Raw genomic sequence first — 18,180 nt, forward strand, 5'->3', positions numbered from 1 at the left:
GAATAATGAAAGATGAGGATTTTTTTTCCTAATAGGTGAGCTAGGCAACTTTATTCAGTCTTTCTGAAAATCTGCTTGAAAGACTTGCCTCAAAATATAAGATTTGTCATCACAGTTACATGCTCTTCCTCCAATTATAAAATTTAAAACAAAGGATTGTAGTGTAGAGGGAGGGTAGCAAGTAAACTAAGTAAGTTGAAATTTACCCAGAATCAAATTGCATAGCTGGCTTGTGTTCCCCTCTGGGCAGACGTCGATGAGTGCCAGACCCCAGGAATCTGCATGAACGGCCATTGCATCAACAATGAAGGGTCCTTCCGCTGTGACTGTCCCCCAGGCCTGGCCGTGGGTGTGGATGGAAGGGTGTGTGTTGGTAAGTGAAACGTTCTACAACAAACATTCTACAACAGCTCCTGTGTCCAAATGATCTTTGAAAAAGGGACGGAGATATCTCCATACAGTGGAGTCACATTCAGCCATTGAAAGAGATGAAGGACAGTCACATGCAGAAGCATGGATGAACCTTGAAAATGTTAACACCAAGTGAAAGAAGCCACTCACAGAAGACCACATAGTGTACGATTCCTTTTGTATAAAATATCCGCAACAGGCTGTGTCCATAGAGACAAAGCAGATAGGCAGTTGCTTAGAACAGAAAGGTTGGGGGTGGCGGGAGAAGGGAATAATAGCTGAAGGCATTTTTGAGGTGATTAAATGTTCTAAAATCAACTGTTAGTGGTAGTTGTACCTGTCTGTGAATATGCTAAAAATATTCAATTGTACACTTTCAGTGGGTGAATTCTATGGTGTGTGAATTATATCTCAATAAAGCAGCTTAAAAATAAAAGAGAAAGCCCAGCTAGCACCTTTCAAAAGGCTCTGATGAGATGCAAGTCATAAATGCCTGACTGTTTAGTTAATCTGTGTCATCAAACAGTTGATGCAATGTGTCTCCCTCTTCCAGTGAACACCAGGGGCTTTTTATCAGCTTGCTTCTAGAAAATTGTGCGTGGCTTATGTTCTCAACATGAAAAGAGAAATAACTTAGACCACTTTCTGATGCCTTCTGAGATAATTGGTGCCATCGTAAGACCTCACAGAAGTCATACTGGACATCACAAGCTGTGTTGTATCTGGGCATACTCATCTTTGCCTCCTCCTAAAACTGTGTGTAACCCAGAGCTGACTCTACCAAACTGGGCCACAGTGGACAGACAGAAAAGGGGAAGGTGCCCTCTCCACAGGGCTGCTGTGCTCAGTCTCATGGCCGTCGTCAATGTGGGATGCGCACACACATCTCATTGTTTAATGCAGCCAAACATCTCATTGTTTTAATGAGATATATCACAAGATCAGAAGAAATCAACAGGTGACTCACTTTGCCTAACAGGCAGATAAAATTATTTATAATAAGGGTTATCTCTTTGATGGAATTACCACGTCAGTATATTGCTTAAAAGCTATACTGCTTCTCTGGCTCATCTCATGATCTGACTCTTTATAGTTTACTGTCTCATAAAGTTGTAGCATATTTTATGAGAGTTTAGAGTGAGAGCATGAAGCAGAATAGTCTTCCTAAGTACTTAGCATGACATATTGGAGGAAGAGCTTTGGAGGGCACAGAAGCCTGAATCTGAATCCTGGCTCAGACAGAACCTTCCAGGGCTTCAAGCTACTCCACAGTCCCTCAGAACTGCCCTTGTTCATCTGTAAACTCTGGGTAACGCTTACTTTCCTATGGAGTTGTTGACCTGAATGTGCAGTGAGCTAATGCCTGTAAAGCAGCCAGCACAATGCCAACGGTGCATAGTGGTAGTCCTTATTTTTATAACTGGATTTATTGAGAGTCTGAGATTAAAAGGTAGCCACAACTGTAACCCACAGGTTGAAAAAAAAGACCTCCTAACTCAGAAAGTTGAAGTAAGCAGTGTCATCTCCAGGTAGTTTAACTTCACTGCACTTCATTTGTTCATGAGCAATCCTGAAATAGAAATAACAAAGTGTCGTTTTGCATACAGTACCACCACTGATTAGAGCTCAAAGTGACATTTATAACTGGGACTGTACCTGGCTCAAAGAAAGGTCTGTGCAGGTAAGTGGGATCACGGTGCTCACATGGCACAACAGACTTCTTGGACAGGAAAAAAGAGAGTTGTTGGGATGCCCGCCTCACTCAACAAACGTGTTGATTTCCCAGCACTATTAGATGCTAAAGATACAAAGCAAAAGATTAACAGAATACCCTCTACAAGCTTCCCGTCTGGTGGCCACTTAGGTTAAAGAAGCCTTTAGTTTTGATGCCTCTTTGTCTCTGTCATCCCCTAAATCCCTGTTCTTGTGTCTCCTTTAGATACTCACATGCGCAGTACGTGCTATGGTGGCATCAAGAAGGGAGTGTGTGTCCGTCCCTTCCCAGGCGCTGTGACCAAGTCTGAATGCTGCTGTGCCAATCCGGACTATGGTTTTGGAGAGCCGTGTCAGCCATGCCCTGCAAAAAATTCAGGTAGCTATCCTTGCCACCTTCTGATGGTAAAGAACCTGTAAATGTAATTTTTAGATATTTGGCCAAAGACTCCATCAGCTCTGCAGTACATTGTCATTATTCTCAACTGAAGAAAATAAATCCAAATCTGTGTTTGTATGTGAGGCATGTAATAAGCAGATTTGGTTTATATTTACCTATGCTCTCTCATCAGAGAGAACACACTGCAAATGGAAAATTTTATTTGCTGATCCAGTTATGATTGTTACAACAGATTTTTTTACATGAATATGTTAACCTCAGTGTCCTTAATCTGTGATGTCATTGTGAAGATAAATAGCATAAAATTTATTTATCCCTTTTAAGGTTATGATAAATTCATGGGAATGTGATTTTACTTGCTTAAAAATAAAATCTCAACACAGAATGGTCTTAAGTTGCAGTCTGTCAGGAGTTCCAGAAAATAATAAATTCCTATTTTAATTTTATCATAAATATGGGCACATTACATGGTTTAATTCTTGGACTATTGTATGGCTCTCATTCATTCATATTTTTGATGAAACCTGTGTTGAATATTATAAGTACAATAGGGATGCAAAAATAAACACAATCTCTTTTTTTTTTTCTTTAAGGTTGGAAATAGTTGAGAACATAGACGGGTTAAACATATAAATTACAGTTTAGTTTGATAAGTGTCTTAAAAAAAGGTATAAAAAGAGCTAGATGAGCACAAAGCAAGGAGCAGTTATTTGCTCAGGGAAGCCAGGAGAGACATCGCAGAGTGGGGCTTGTTTAGTTTGATCTTAAAAAAAAGAAACAAGAACTTTCCAGGTAGAAGATGGAAGACACGCGCTCAGGCAAAGGAAATGGCTTGCAACTCCATTAAAAATCCAAAATGGATTTTTCAGACCTGAGCAACACAATTACAATTTCTCTAGAAGAATTGCTGAACGTGACTTTTTTTTTTACAAAGAAGAGTTAACAAAGGAAATATTGCCCAAAAACATACTTCAGTCAATTATGCGTTCTATACAAGAAGTACAAAAATGGATAACATGACTAGATAGAAAGATCAATAAGCGAGCAAAATGAATCTAGAAGCAGATGTGAATATAAATGTGTAGGCTATGGTAAAGACTGCATGTAGATCAGTGAGGAAAAATTGAGCTAAATAATGGATAGTGTTGATAAATGTTGGAAAAAAAATATTAGGTCCCTACATCACAGCTTACAAAGTAATTTTCTCCTAGAATGGAGTATAAACTGTGTTGTCATTTTTTAATGGTAAACGATTCTCAAAGCAGACACCAAAGACTGAAATGCACATATAAATGGGAAAAAATCTTTTCCTTAATTTATAAGAAGTTTACATGAATCAATAAGGAAAACTGGAAAAAAGGGCAGTGTACACAAAGATTTCACAAAGTGGAAATGCAAATGGTGGAGTCCCATATAAAAAGATGCCCAGTCTTTCTAAAATAAAAAGGGAATTAAAATGTCAGTTTTGCTTATGAGATTGGTGAAGCATAGATGACTGATTTTCCCAGTGTCTGGGAAGGTATACAAACTGGAAACTTTCATTCTGTTGACACAAGAGTAACCTGGGCCACACAGGGAGAAGAAGGAGAAACATCAGAAGCCTCAAAGAGAGCATAAATTTTGAGCAGTCTTATTTCTAAGAGGTTAACTTAGTGACATACCTGAACTTCTTATTACTTACTGTAATTGCTGAGAGTTGGACAAACCTAATTTCATCATTAAGAGATTGACAGAATAAAGGTGCTACATCCACATACCTGAGAAGAAAATGCTCAATTGTCTGTTCAATGAGATGATAGCATGAAAAAATGTCTGTGGTGGAGCACAGTGAGCCCACATCTGCTCCCCGCTCACAGCTTCTGGGACCTGAGCAAATGACTTCACACCTGTGTGCCAGTTTTCTCAGGTGTAAAAGAGGGAAAATAACAGTATATCTGGTTAGTGGTATTGGGAGGATTAAATAAATTATTAGATGTAAATAATGATTAGATATGAAATGCCGTAACAATACCAGGCACGTGGTTAGAGCCATTCCATGAGTCGTGTCTATTATTCTTTCATTATTGAAAGAGAAAAAAACATTAAAAAGCAATCTGTATAAGACAATTTAGGTTTTTTTAGATTTTTTATATTTAGAAAATATTTATACTATTTATCAGTATATTAACAGTATTCAGGGCGATAATCCCAAGTGATTTTTACTTATTATGCATGTCTGTGATTTTGGAATTCTTCAAAGTACATGCTAGAAAATGGTAATTTTTTTATTTTAAAAATTATTGCATGTGGTTCTTACTAATGATCATCTTAGGCTTTTGTAAATAATTTGTGTGTGAAACAGATACAGTTTAGGGTTTTTCATTTCTCTGTTTTTACCTTACAGCTGAATTCCATGGTCTTTGTAGCAGTGGAGTAGGAATCACTGTGGATGGAAGAGGTATCTTCAGTTCTCAATTTTGTAATAATATGTAATTGACAACTTTATGATTATAACCTTATGATTATATTTAACATCATAAAAATATGTCAGTGTGAAATATAGAATTATCTCCTAGAACATTGGTTATAAGGTATATTATATTAAGTGGTATGTAGATGAATATTTTTCATTGATAAAAATTTATGTATTAAATATGCATCATTAAACTGTCACTAAACAATTATACCCATGATTTTATAGATACCATTGAGAAGAGACTAGAGTTAGTATTTAGGTTAAAAGAAAGAAAAGAACAAGTTCAGTTAAAGAAAACAAATGTTAAATAAGGGTGCTAACATGACTGTAAAAAAAAGTCGTTAAGAAATATTCAATATGGATCAAGTTTGGGCTTTACTGCCCTAAAAAGAAATTAAGACTATTCATGCCTAAGAATACTACATGTTTCTATTACCCAACTAAAGAAGTGATTCATTAAAGTTTTCTTATTTTAAATCTTGCAAATATGATTAACAAAATTCCAATATGGAACCTTGAATATTAAGTACATACATGTTTATAATTTTTAAATTCTTTTGTGTGTTAATATACATATAGTTTCATTCTTTTTAAAAATAAAACTGCAGGGTGCTGTTAATCTTCACTTTACATGTATATTCATCTACTTTTGTGTTTGTGAAGAGTGCAAATTATAGATTAGTTGACAATAATATTGTATCTTTCCAATGAACATCAGGAACAGAGTAAAAATCAAACTTTTACAAGGATGTTTCTCCCAAAAATAAAATGAAAAGGCTGACATTTCTGGAGTATTTAAGGTCTTTCAAATTCTAGAGAACAGTAGTTAGGTTTAAAATTTGAACATAGTGTCCAAAATCTGATTTTCTGCTCTATTTTTTATCCTATCTCAATGCAGCCTCCCCAGAAGGGTCAGCCACCTGTTGGAACTATATAAATGCCCACATCACATAAGCACATCATTCCTCAAATCTCACAGCCCATGGATGACACAGAATAATAGTGTTCATAGCTAGTTATAAAATGTCATGTTCTCAAGCATCCACATTTGAACTGTCCTCTCCATAATTTCAACTTACCAACAATGAAAAGCATTTATTAACTATCATATTACTTAGCTGACTATTAAAAATTATAATAAAATAGATATATCTCATGCTTTTGGGATCATAAAATTTCATAGGCCACCCTAATAAGTCTTTTTCTTTTCATTAGATGGTTATAATACCTAAGAAGTCGAGTTTTCCTTCGGATGTCAAGCCAACAGCCTATAAACTTATTAATTTTATCGTAAATGCAGACACAGTACATGGTTTAATTCTTTGAATTCCTGCCAGCTTCCTCTGCTTTTCTTTTGACTTACCAGGGAACTGTGCTGTATCTCTCAATAATTTTGTTCTCTTCCTCCTTATTTTTACTTCTTTTTCTTCCTGAAAGACAGGCAAATTGTGGGTTTGCAGAGCTAAACACTTTGTATGCTGAGTGAGCTTGATTAGACCTACATGTAGCAATGAACAATAAAATGTCTGAGCATTAAACTTTCCACATTTCATGCAGATATCAATGAGTGCGCTTTGGATCCTGACATATGTGCCAATGGAATCTGTGAAAACTTACGTGGTAGTTACCGCTGTAACTGCAACAGTGGCTATGAACCAGATGCTTCTGGAAGAAACTGTATCGGTAAGTGATCTGTTACATTTCTACAAGAGCCTTTCCTATAGGTTAATCCCATAGATAGGAGAAATCAAAATACAGGTGAGTGACTGAAACTAGAGATCAAAAAATTCTCTTACGGCTTGTTGCCGCACCTGTGCGGGCCCGCGGGGCTGCGCTGGCTGGTGTTAGGACACTGGGCGGTGGCTTCCCACCGTTCCCAGGGCTGTGGCGGTGAGAGCCTTGCCCCGCGGCGGGGATTGTGACATGCCTGCCTGAGGAGGGGCGCCCGTGGGGCCCGGGGCGGGAGGGTGGGTGTGGAGGTGAGCGCAGGCACGTGACTCCATGCCCCGCTACTCTGAGGGAGGCTCTGCGCCGCCGCTGGGGCCATTGGAGGAGGCAGGCGACCTCCGACCCCGGCCGCTCCTGGAGGAGGAGGTGGAAGGAGATGCCTACATAGAAGAGTGACAGCAGCTGGACTAAATGTTTTACTGCTGAACTGGTTCCTCAGGTATCCTGGCTCTGGCAATTGCTATGGGAGAGTGGATGACTGTTATAGATCCAGGTCTGTCTTCAGAAAGCAAAAATCTTTCTCAATATACCTCAGAAACAAAGACGTCTCCCATCAAGTTTATACTCACAGCAAGTGCTGTGTTCTTCAATACCTTTATCAAAAAATGTGCACAGCTTTTTCAGTGCCTTCTGCACAGAAGAGAACATTGAGCAAAGTATTTCGTATCTTGATCAGGAATTGACTACTTTTGGCTTTCCTTCATTGTATGAAGAATCCAAAGGTGAAGAGACAAAGAGAGAACTAAATAAAGTCGCTGTTTTGAATTGTATGAATGAGCTACTTGTACTTCAGCGGAAGAATCTTCTAGCTCAGGAAAATGTGGAAACACAGAATCTGAAACGGGGAAGTGATATGGACCATCTACAGAACTGCTATGCGAAACTTAAGGAACAACTAGAAACCTCTAGGAGAGAGATGATTGGGCTTCAAGAAAGAGACAGACAGTTACAATGCAAGAACCGGAATTTACATCAGCTATTAAAAAATGAAAAAGATGAAGTACAGAAATTACAAAATATCATTGCAAGTCGAGCTATTCAGTATAATCATGATACGAAGAGAAAAGAACGTGAATATAATAAATTAAAGGAACGTCTACATCAACTTGTTATGAACAAAAAGGATAAAAGAATAGCTATGGAAATTCTAAATTATGTGTGGAGAGCTGATGGAAAAAGAAGTTCCTGGAGGACTGGTAAAACTGAAGCCAGGAATGAAGATGAAATGTATAAATACCTCTTGAATGATTACGAGTATCATCAGAAACAAATCCTAATGGGAAATGCTGAACTTAAGAAGGTTCATCAGCAAATGAAAAGGAAATGATTTCTCTTCTTTCTCCCCAAAAGCAGAAACCTAGAGAAAGAGCAGATGATAATACAGCAACTGTTACCTCTGATGTTGAGGAAGATGCTGGGGAACTAAGTAGAGAGAGTATGTGGGACCTTTCCTATGAAACTGTGAGAGAACACCTTACAAACAGCATCAGAAAACAGTGGAGAATTTTGAAAAGTCATGTAGAAAAACTTGTTAACCAAGTTTCAAAGGTACACCTAGAAGGTTTTAATGATGAAGATGTAATCTCACAAGAAGACCATGAGCAAGAAACTGAAAAACTCGAGTTAGAAATTCAACAGTGTAAAGAAATGATCAAAACTCCGCAGCAACTTTTACAGCAGCAGCTTGCTACTGCATGTGATGACGACACCACTTCACTGCTACGAGACTGTTACTTGTTGGAAGAAAAGGAACACCTCAAAGAAGAATGGTCTCTGTTTAAAGAGCAAAAAAAGAATCTTGAGAAGGAAAGACGAAGCTTTACGGATGCAGCTATTCGCGTAGGGTTGGAGAGAAAGGCATTTGAAGAAGAAAGAGCCAATTGGTTAAAGCAGCAGTTTTTAATTATGACTACCTTTGACCACCAGAACTCAGAAAATGTGAACATTTTCAGTGCCTTCTCAGGAAGTTCTGATCGGGACAATGTCACAGCGCACTCAAAGCCACGGCAGAAGACGCTTCACAGCGTGTCTAACAGGTCTCCAGTCTGCATGTCTAAACTGACTAAATCTCTTCCCGCTTCTCCTTTGACTTCAGACTTTTTCCAGATGTTCTCCTGTGCATCTGAGCATAGTTCAGTCAATGTACTGAATATAACTCCTGAAGAAACTAAACCAAGTCAGGTTGAAAGAGAGTGTACAAATCAGAAATGGAGCGTGGCATCAAGACCTGGCTCACAGGAAGGTTGCTGTAGTGGGTGCTCCTTGACCTCCACAAATGCTCATGTAGAAAAAGATGATTTACCTTAGATACTTAGACTGGAACGTTTTTCACGAACATGTTCACCACATTTCACATCTAAGTTGAAACAGGGTGTGTCATAAAATCAATGATCTCTAATAATGTAAGATGGTCTGAGTTGTTTGTTTGGACTTCCCAGTTCCTCCCCCAAAGAGCTAAATATTAAATCTATTTAAAAGGATATAAAAGCTTTGGAAATGTATTTTTAGTAACAGAAGCATCTGATTCTGTGAATAAAGGAATGTATAGGTGTTTGGATGAACACAAAAGCACTAGAATGAGTTTCCTCTTATAGGTATTAAAAATAGCACTTTTAGGAAACTGATTATTATAAATGTTTAATTTTGTCTCATATATAGTTGGCATTGGAAATTTAGCCTTTACTGTATACTGTAGATTTTTAACAAAGCAAGTTCTATATTTATTATGTTTAGTGTGATTTGGAATTTACTCTTTCATATGTTTTAAATAAAGTAAAATTTATGTATGTTTTGTACATAGATATACATGATTATGTTAAGAGGCTTTAAGATGTAAAGTTTTACACATCCATAATTACAGTATTTCATGCCAGATTTTTTTTTAGTGGTATTCTGTTTACAGATGTGTTAGAGCCATTGCCACATCTAAGAATTTTTTGAACCCATCTGAGCAATAAATACTCAAAAGCTAAAAAAAAAAATTCTGTTACACAATAGCAAACTTCTTAGTGGCACAACTTAGTATTTAAATTGTTCTTTTCCCAAATGAATTGATACATACTCAATTATTCACCTGTCATTTTTCTGCAAATATCCTAATCCTGTCATTTTTCAATACAAAATGGACTTCAAAATTAATGAGGCACTATGGATAATAGTAAGTCAAGACAATAAAGTATTACAAGTCTAGAGAACTTTGGCTTATAAAGAAACAACAGTTGCTACAACACATCTAATCATGATAACTGAGAGATGTTTCTGTAATTTATAAGAGACTATTTGATAAAAGTCAACTGTGTAGTTCATGTATTCAAGAATTTGTGGTGAATCTAGATTTTTCCATAAAGCACTTGAGTCCACTTGTATCACATGTTATTCAGTCTGTCATTATACATAAAAATTTTCATACCTAATCATTGATGACTCTTACATCCAAGACTTGATGGTTCTGGTTAAAAAGAAATACATTTTTCTGGGTTTATAGTACTGCCTTTAATTGCTGAATATAACCATCTGATTTTGAATTGAAGACATACAGATGGATGTGTAAAACTGTATTAAATATCATGTCCTTATACTAGATTTAGCGTAGGACTTCAAAATATCTTTTTTGAGGGACCTCATTTCAGTGCATAGCATGGAGTAATGGGTAAATAAATTGTGATGCAGTCACTTGATAAAACATACAATTATGGGGAAATTTTGGCAATGCTTTAAGTAAGATAATTTTTTAAAAGATTCAAAATTATAGCAAAAAATAGAGCATCCAAAGGGAAAAAGATCAAACACAAAAAATAGTATTAGCAGTGGTGATGGAATTTTAGGACATATTTTTCCAATCTCTGTTTCACAAATGTTCACAGTGCACATGTGTGTATCCTTTGGTAAGGTACGATTGTTCCTTGCAAGCTATGATAACTTTAAGTAAAAGGAACTATTCATTCCAAACTGTAGTTCTTATTTCTTTCTGTTATTAACCACACTTGCAAAAATGAGAGTGGGAGCTTCTTCCACCCGAGCTTTAGATGATATTTTCTGTGCTGTTCTAGACTGCTTAAAGAATATACAAAATGCATCATTAATTGATCACTACTAATTAATTGTTTCTGAGCTAAAAACATAATGGGAAAAGATGAGTAACATTTTTGCTTAACTGCCATTTAACACATTCTTTGTTAGAAATTTAATCAGAGGAAAGTTTTCTAAAAAATCATGCTATTTTTGTTATATATAAGCAAGTATATAGGCAAGTGAGTTTTAATCTTTTTATATATTTAATTGTGCTTTAAAATATATTAATATAACACCACTTCAGGACAATAAGAAAATGAAAAATAAAGTAGTAATGTGCCTTTTCCAAATATTACAGACCTCCCAGGGACTTCAAAACATTTTTTAAACGCCTCTGGAATAAGAATGTTCCATTTGAATAAAACCCAATATAGTTTGCTTAGGCTCAAAGAATGTGCAGTGGGTAGAAAGAAAACTAAGTTAAGGAGAGGGGTAAAGGGGAAAACAAGTAACAAAAGTACATCATCGTTGATCACCATTTCTTGGCTGCATGTATTGTTGGCTGCTGTTCATTTCTTGGCCGCGTGTATCTGCTGTCTTCTGATGGTTGCTTCCAGACATTGATGAGTGCTTGGTGAACAGACTGCTCTGTGACAATGGGCTGTGCCGGAACACACCTGGGAGTTACAGCTGCACATGCCCCCCCGGGTACGTGTTCAGAACGGAGACAGAGACATGTGAAGGTAAGAGCTGCCTTCCTGCCTTAGCTGTGAATAGCAAGCGCCTGGCTGTGCAGAAACTAGCACCCAGTTGGACATCAAGTCCTTTGATGAAGCAATATAGTAAGAAGAGTATTGTCTGAATATTTTTTAAATTTGCAATCTCTTTCAGCTAATCTGCCAGTGTTAGAAATAATGTGCACCTAACCCAGTTTTGTTCCATTCAGATAAAACATCAAATATTTGGAAGTTAGTGGGGGTAAAAAAGGAAAGGAGACAGCTTGTTTTACTCACTGAAATAAAATGTCACATTTTTATTTGCTTTGTTTTCCCCTTTTTAAGACCACTATGACACATCAGAGGAGCACACTAGAGGAACCTGAATGGTAATGGCAGTCAGCTAGCTTTGGGCATTTTCTTTATTTGAAATGATTGATATACATCAGAGGTTGGGCTGGAAAATATTTGGTGCCTGAATAAAAATGGTCGCCTTAATGAAATTTATAGTCTAAGAAAATTTTTCTTTCCATTTTATAATTTAAAAGTTACCATTTGGACTTAGAGATCATAAATCACTATTTCAAAACTTCCATTTCTTTTAACCCCATTTTCCTGCAGTGGAAGTTACGTGAATGAGTTAAATGCTCAGGAAAGGCTTCATTTTCAGGGCACTCCAGCTAAGCAATGAGTGCATTCAGTTATGCTTTTGTTTCTTGATCAAAGTCCTCTGTGTTTCAGAATAATCTGTTGTATGACTACTAGTCATTGTTCCTTTAAAGTGTCCCTGTGTGGGCCTCCAGAATGTCCCATGACATGCTCAAATCAAATAACTATTTCCAAATAGTAACTTAAAAAAAAAAGATTTTATCTTCAATTATTTGAGTAGCGCTTTACTTATCTGTTTAAGTATCTGTTCCCTAGTGACTCCATAGCCAAGAAAAGTGCAAGAGTAATATTATGCAAAAAGATGTTAACATTCTCCATCACGTTGTATAACTTCAAAGCATTCTTGTGAACAGAAACAAGTTAGGATTTGAACAAGACGCTGGAACACAAATGACTCAGCTGGAGTCACTGAAATGGAATTATAAAGTGCAATTCTAAGTTTGGGGTGAATTGGTGGGACCCCTGAAAGACAGTAATTAGCCTGAAGCAAGAAAAGAAGAGAAAGGAAACCTCAGTATACAAGGCAGTTTTTCTAAACTTAGTGCTGATAACTGTTCCCCGCCTGTCCACCACCTTGTGCAGAAGCTCCTTGCACAAGAGAAGCCCTTCCATTCTCAGTTAAACTACTTGAAGACTCATCTTCTCCATTGATGAGCAGGGGCCACACTACAGAGTTCTGAATATCTTTCTGCAAGATAGAAAAGCTCTTTTTTAAAAAAAATGAGTGTAGGCTTCCCATATGTATTCAGCTAGAGTCTATTTCCTAGCACCTTCTCCACCTCTGACACATACCATCATCCTTCAAAATTGCTCTGAGAAACATAGACAAATATATAGACATGTATATGGTGAAATAAAATTTTAAATCTGTCAAAAATGAAAAACAGATCTTTACTAATTCCTTTCCCTTAAGTTCCACCTTACCTGACAACCTAATGGATAATTTCTTTGGAAAAAGTATGTACTGAATTTTATAAAAATGATATACTAGCCATATTTCTTCTGTGAGTTTTTTGGAAGGTGGGAGAAGGGATTTCAAGAGGTTTTTTTAATTTATTTATTCCCGGCTTTCTGTAATTTCTTCCCACTGCCCTATATCAGTTTTATCTGTTGTCTGTTAGAAGGTAAGCTTCTGGTAAATGTCAGGAAACTCTGAAAGAAGGAACAACTTAAGGTATCATCTTGATTTAACTGGGAAGCTGGTGATGATAGGACTGGTTCTCTTTCTGGCGCTGTTGTGAGAGAGGCACGCCACGGGGAACTAAAGGCCAGTGTCTTTGACGAAGTTTGTTTTGTATACCAGGTTGTCAAGGATATTTAGAGCATATTCCTTCCCTTTTAACAAGTAAGGTGGAATTAAAGGGTACTAAGAGCCAACATACACAAGCATAAATAAAAGGCAGGGACTCGCTTATGTGAATGATTGACAAGTGGGAGCAAATGGTGTTTAATAGTGTAACATCGGATGATTACGTAAATATGAAAGCACATTAATACTAAATCAGGCAAGAGTGAGGGTTAGAAAGAGCACTCTTCACTTATTTCGTCCAAAAGATCATTGTTCCTGATAAATCGGCGCCTTTTCTTTAGTGTGAACTATATTTTACATCTGTCATTCATAAGAAAAAAGTTCATGTCATGTAAATAAAAGAGAAATGATAGAGAAATATTTTGGCCCTAAGCCTTATCACATTGGTTGAAATAAAAATGATTTATCCTGAGAAACCTAGCCAAATAACTGTTATGTTATTTCTGTACCTTCTCCCCACTGTAAGTTAGGTTATTTGCATTTTATTAAGTGTTTGGGGAAAAGAAACTAAAATAGACCTGAAGGGCACCGATCTCTTTTTCCCCCTGGGGTGCCCTCCTCGCTTCCAAAACCACTGTGTTCACATAGCCCATTGCTCTGTCTGAAGCAGTTCTTCTCATTCTGATCTTTCTAAACTAATTTCCAAAGACTAGGCAAGGAATTATTAGCAGATTCATTGCACACTCTAGCTTTCTCTCTGTATTTACTATATTCACTAATTATGCTTGTCATTCATGTTTTCAACAAGTTGTTTTAAATATATAATAAATAGCAGTAATAATACAGCTCCTCTGATATTTCAGACTGAAGTTACAAAAAATTTACTTCTTTTTGCTGGAGCTTGGAGAGACTGTGAAAGTTAAAATTTTTACATCAAGCACTGTGGTTTAGATTGTGTTTCCAGTGACATAACTAGTCAAATGTAAACCAGATGTGCTTTGAAGTTCATTTCCAGGAATGTACAGTGAACTGTTTCAATGCCTGGTTCCATGATAATTTATAACACAAAAACATTGTATTTAAAGAAAAACTAAACAGTTGATATTTGTAGCTGTCATTGCATGTGTTTATAGTTTTTTAGTTCATAATTAATTTAAAATAGGGATTTTGAAAATATATGAAATTGACATTTTTTTGTGGGGGGAGCTTCCAAATGAAATTAATAGGTGAATTATATACCATCTGTCCTTGGATTAGTTATCTGTTTCCTTTTTTGGCTGATTCCTTTTTTACATTGTGTTTTTACTGAAAGAATTTCAGTCCTCTAGAATCGATGGTTTCACTCTAGATCTATGCTCTTTTTACAAAACCTGCTCTTCTTTTTTTCTTTTAAGAGGCTTTCTTGCTATAAACAACCTGAAAGAAAGTTACATTCATATTTCCTGAAACAATTTCTACCTCAAGAATTAAATCAGTACCTGAGTACTTCAGCCGTTAGGATGTAGCAAAGAAGGAACATCCCTGTTTTCCCCACTGATGTTTAAATTTGTACGTCTATTAAAAAAAATGTTCACTGATTTGAACATTAACGATGTTCAGTGTTCAAACTGCCTCTTACGGACCAGTCCAGTTTATGTTTGACCTGAGATGTACAAGAGTAAGCATTACAATCTTCTAGTTATTTATTTGCATGTTTTCCTAAATACAGTGTTTTCCATTTAATTCAAGGAGGTATTTAGGGGGAAAAAAGCATTCTGGCGAACTCAGAAGCCCTAGTGTTCCACAAAAGAGAGTCTTGAGGTATGCTGACCTGTTGCAGATAGTTAACCAAGTACAGAAAGAAATCCATGTCACCCTTCTTTATAAATTGGATGGTTGAGTTTATACTGTTTCCTTCTTGAACATCAACAGGAATTGTTTTGATTATGATACATGATTTGAGTTAGGACTCAAATTAGTGATAGTAATGGTCTCTTTGAAGGAACTTGAAGTTTTTTCTCTTTTTAATTTACCCAATCAGTTTTGTGTTAGAAAAATCTCTCCACAGCAAGCATGCAAATGTGAACAGGCTAAAGAGAGAGGAAGATGGGTAAGGACTAGAGGGAAAAGCTATCCCCAGTATTAACATTTCATGCTTTATTTTCCTGATTTGTATCCAGAAGTTTGGAATTCAAGCCAGCATTGTGATACTTTGTGTCTTATACAGACTTTTTAAATTCTTCCAAAACCTCACGGAGCCATAAATGACAGGGACAGTGGCCTTTTGTTTGTCCGTAGTGTGCTGCACCCAGGAAAATGTTGCTTTTCGCGGAATCAGAATTCCAGTTTCCCAAAGGACAATTACAACTTATTATGGGGGAGCATTAATCCAATTTATTTTAAAGTTGTAGTGAAACAGTGAAGAGTGCCATAATAAACCCTTTCAAACAAAATACGCGGATTCCTGTAACTCTCCTGAGTCGCCTGTCATGTCTCTGTGTGACCACACTGTAAAATTCATGTCTCTGTCCCCCATTCACTTGATGCCTCCTAGGTCCATATTAAAATTACAAGAGCCAAGTTTACCAGACATTCTGGCAGAGCATGGCTTGTTGGAATAATATTTTCCAGAAACCCATGGCAGTTCTAACAGAATCTTTTCCTTCTGGATTGTAGATATAAATGAATGTGAAAGCAGCCCCTGCGTGAACGGGGCCTGCAGGAACAACCTCGGCTCTTTCCACTGTGAATGTTCTCCCGGCAGCAAACTCAGCTCAACAGGACTGATGTGTATCGGTAAGAGTGGTGCTTGGTGCCCATGTTTCCCTGCGCCACAGACGTGAGCCGAGGTCTCAGGTTCCACTGTGCACAGAAACAGAACTACAGGAAGCTAATAATTAGTTCTTTTAGTTGTTTTCTCTCATTATCAAGATAGGAGTAGAACCTGATAACGCAAGCCGACCAGTTCTTAAACTCTGTTAGTTTCTAGGACGTGTTCCTTTCATAGAAGGAGATAAATTATGTTATAAGTTATGAGCATTTCCATACCATACACATATTTATATTGGCTACCCTACCAGTGTCTTAGGTACCATAGAATCAAATCCCTACTACATACTTTTCATAAGCAACCTTTAATGGTAAACAAAAATGTGATGGAATTTGGATGCCGTTAACAAGACAAGAATGTGACAAACAGAAATAATTTATTAGTTTTTTCATTTCTCTCATCAATGATAAATGTATGGGCTCCAAAAAGAGAAGATAATTGTTTTCTTGCTTTCGGAAATCTCTGGGGAGAAAGATTCCAAATCTGCCAAAGGAACATCTTTTAATATGTTTTAAACCATTTAAGGTCAGTGCTTGATAATGACAACAGGACATGTATAAAACAAGATACTCTGATCTATTACTGTGAGGAACAATTCAGTATGTGTAAGGGAAAAACCTGTCCCAGTAATTTTCTACTGCTTCTCATGTCTGCAGCCCCATTGGCTGGGCATATCACAGTTCAGATCATTAGCTAGTATCTACCTTTAAAGTGAACTAAGTATATATTTCCAGATGGTTAGGAAAATATTTCAGTTTTTCATGGTGCCAAATAAATTGGCAGTTTCTGTTATCTAACCAGTATGAATTTTCAATTTAATATTTGCCAAAGGCACTAGTATTTTCAGTATTGTGTGTGAGGTTGACAGTATTCAGCTGTATGCTCAGAGTACCTGTTTGTTACATGAAGAGGAATGGCTAAGTCTGAAGTTATCAATGCAAACTTTCCCTTTGGAAATGCCAGCTCTTCCATCTCCTGGGAAGCACAGCTGGTGAAATCTGAGCCTTGCTCAGCTCTCTCCATATTAGGAAATAGACTGCCATCCGCCTGGGGCATTACTTTCTTTTTGAATTCCGGTTTGGGAGGGAGCTGGTGGAGGGGGTAAGGCAGAAATATTTTTGCTAAGCCACAATTTCCAACTGAGATAGAGTCATTTCATTATGCAAAGGAAATGAACACAGCATTAGTCAATTAATGTCTCAGAAAACAAAACCTGTATGTCACTTGGGCATCAAAGATATCTTAGTTTTTACTTCATCACAAAAACTTCTTTATGTTGGCCTTTTACCCTCATGCTTATTGATGACAAACGGACAGACATTTCATTCCCAGGTCATTATGCTGGGCAACTAAACACCACTATATTTTTCTAAGCCAATGTGTGACGTGTTTTCAGGGGTCATGATAAAATTTGAATATCACAGCCCATAGCTGCTCAGGAAAAAATTTACTTAGTATTTTAAAATTTTAGACATTGTTTTATCTGCATGTTTCATTAAACACTGAATTCTAGTTTTAGAAAGGAAATACATAGTAAAATATACACAGGAAGAATTACAAACTTTTTAAATCAACTGCCCAGTGGCTCAAATCAGTGATTAGCCTACAAACTGCTCTTTCATAGGATCCAAATCTCTAAATTTAGAACTGAATAGAAATTCTCCAGTGTGATTACTAATCTGACAGTAAGCTAGAGCATATATGAATTGGACTATCTAGGGATTTAGAATCTATCCTGCAAACTTCCTAAATATAAATCAATCTTAAGCTGTTCTGCAAACCGCTTGAGAACACTATTGTATTCTGACTGAAAAAAGATTGAATAATGTAATAGAACAATACCTCTGATTGATTTTTCCTGTCATACACTCCTCACCTCTGACGGCTCTGTGGAATCCAGACCGCTTTCCCTCATCTTTGGCTTGTGCCTGCCTTCTGTGGGCATGAGAAGGGCGGTGGCTTTGCTGTCCTCAGACTGTGGCCTATTCTTGTTGCTCATCTTAGCCTAGTAGCACTGTT

General features: G+C 36.9%; 1 protein-coding gene, 1 long non-coding RNA gene and 1 pseudogene across 2 annotated transcripts in view; 2 read left to right on the forward strand and 1 right to left on the reverse strand.

The window, feature by feature from the left end:
* Positions 1–18,180, forward strand: part of FBN2 (fibrillin 2) — a 216,351-nt gene that overhangs the window by 118,508 nt on the left and 79,663 nt on the right. Inside the window, exons 15-20 of the mRNA XM_073221486.1 lie at positions 251–373; positions 2,351–2,503; positions 4,908–4,961; positions 6,537–6,662; positions 11,336–11,461; positions 16,008–16,127. Coding sequence (XP_073077587.1) covers positions 251–373; positions 2,351–2,503; positions 4,908–4,961; positions 6,537–6,662; positions 11,336–11,461; positions 16,008–16,127 — 702 coding nt within the window. The remainder of the gene's footprint in view (positions 1–250; positions 374–2,350; positions 2,504–4,907; positions 4,962–6,536; positions 6,663–11,335; positions 11,462–16,007; positions 16,128–18,180) is intronic.
* On the reverse strand, positions 1,668–6,687 carry LOC140846072 (uncharacterized). The gene is made up of 6 exons (XR_012124957.1): positions 6,597–6,687; positions 6,343–6,409; positions 4,901–4,946; positions 2,359–2,538; positions 2,068–2,209; positions 1,668–1,981 (listed from the first exon to the last, which is right to left on the reverse strand). It is a non-coding gene; the product is annotated as an uncharacterized lncRNA (long non-coding RNA).
* Positions 7,026–9,410, forward strand: LOC108399130 (afadin- and alpha-actinin-binding protein pseudogene; annotated as a pseudogene).

Source organism: Manis javanica, chromosome 14, assembly GCF_040802235.1.
Source record: "Manis javanica isolate MJ-LG chromosome 14, MJ_LKY, whole genome shotgun sequence".
Classification (NCBI taxonomy): Eukaryota; Metazoa; Chordata; class Mammalia; order Pholidota; family Manidae; genus Manis; species Manis javanica.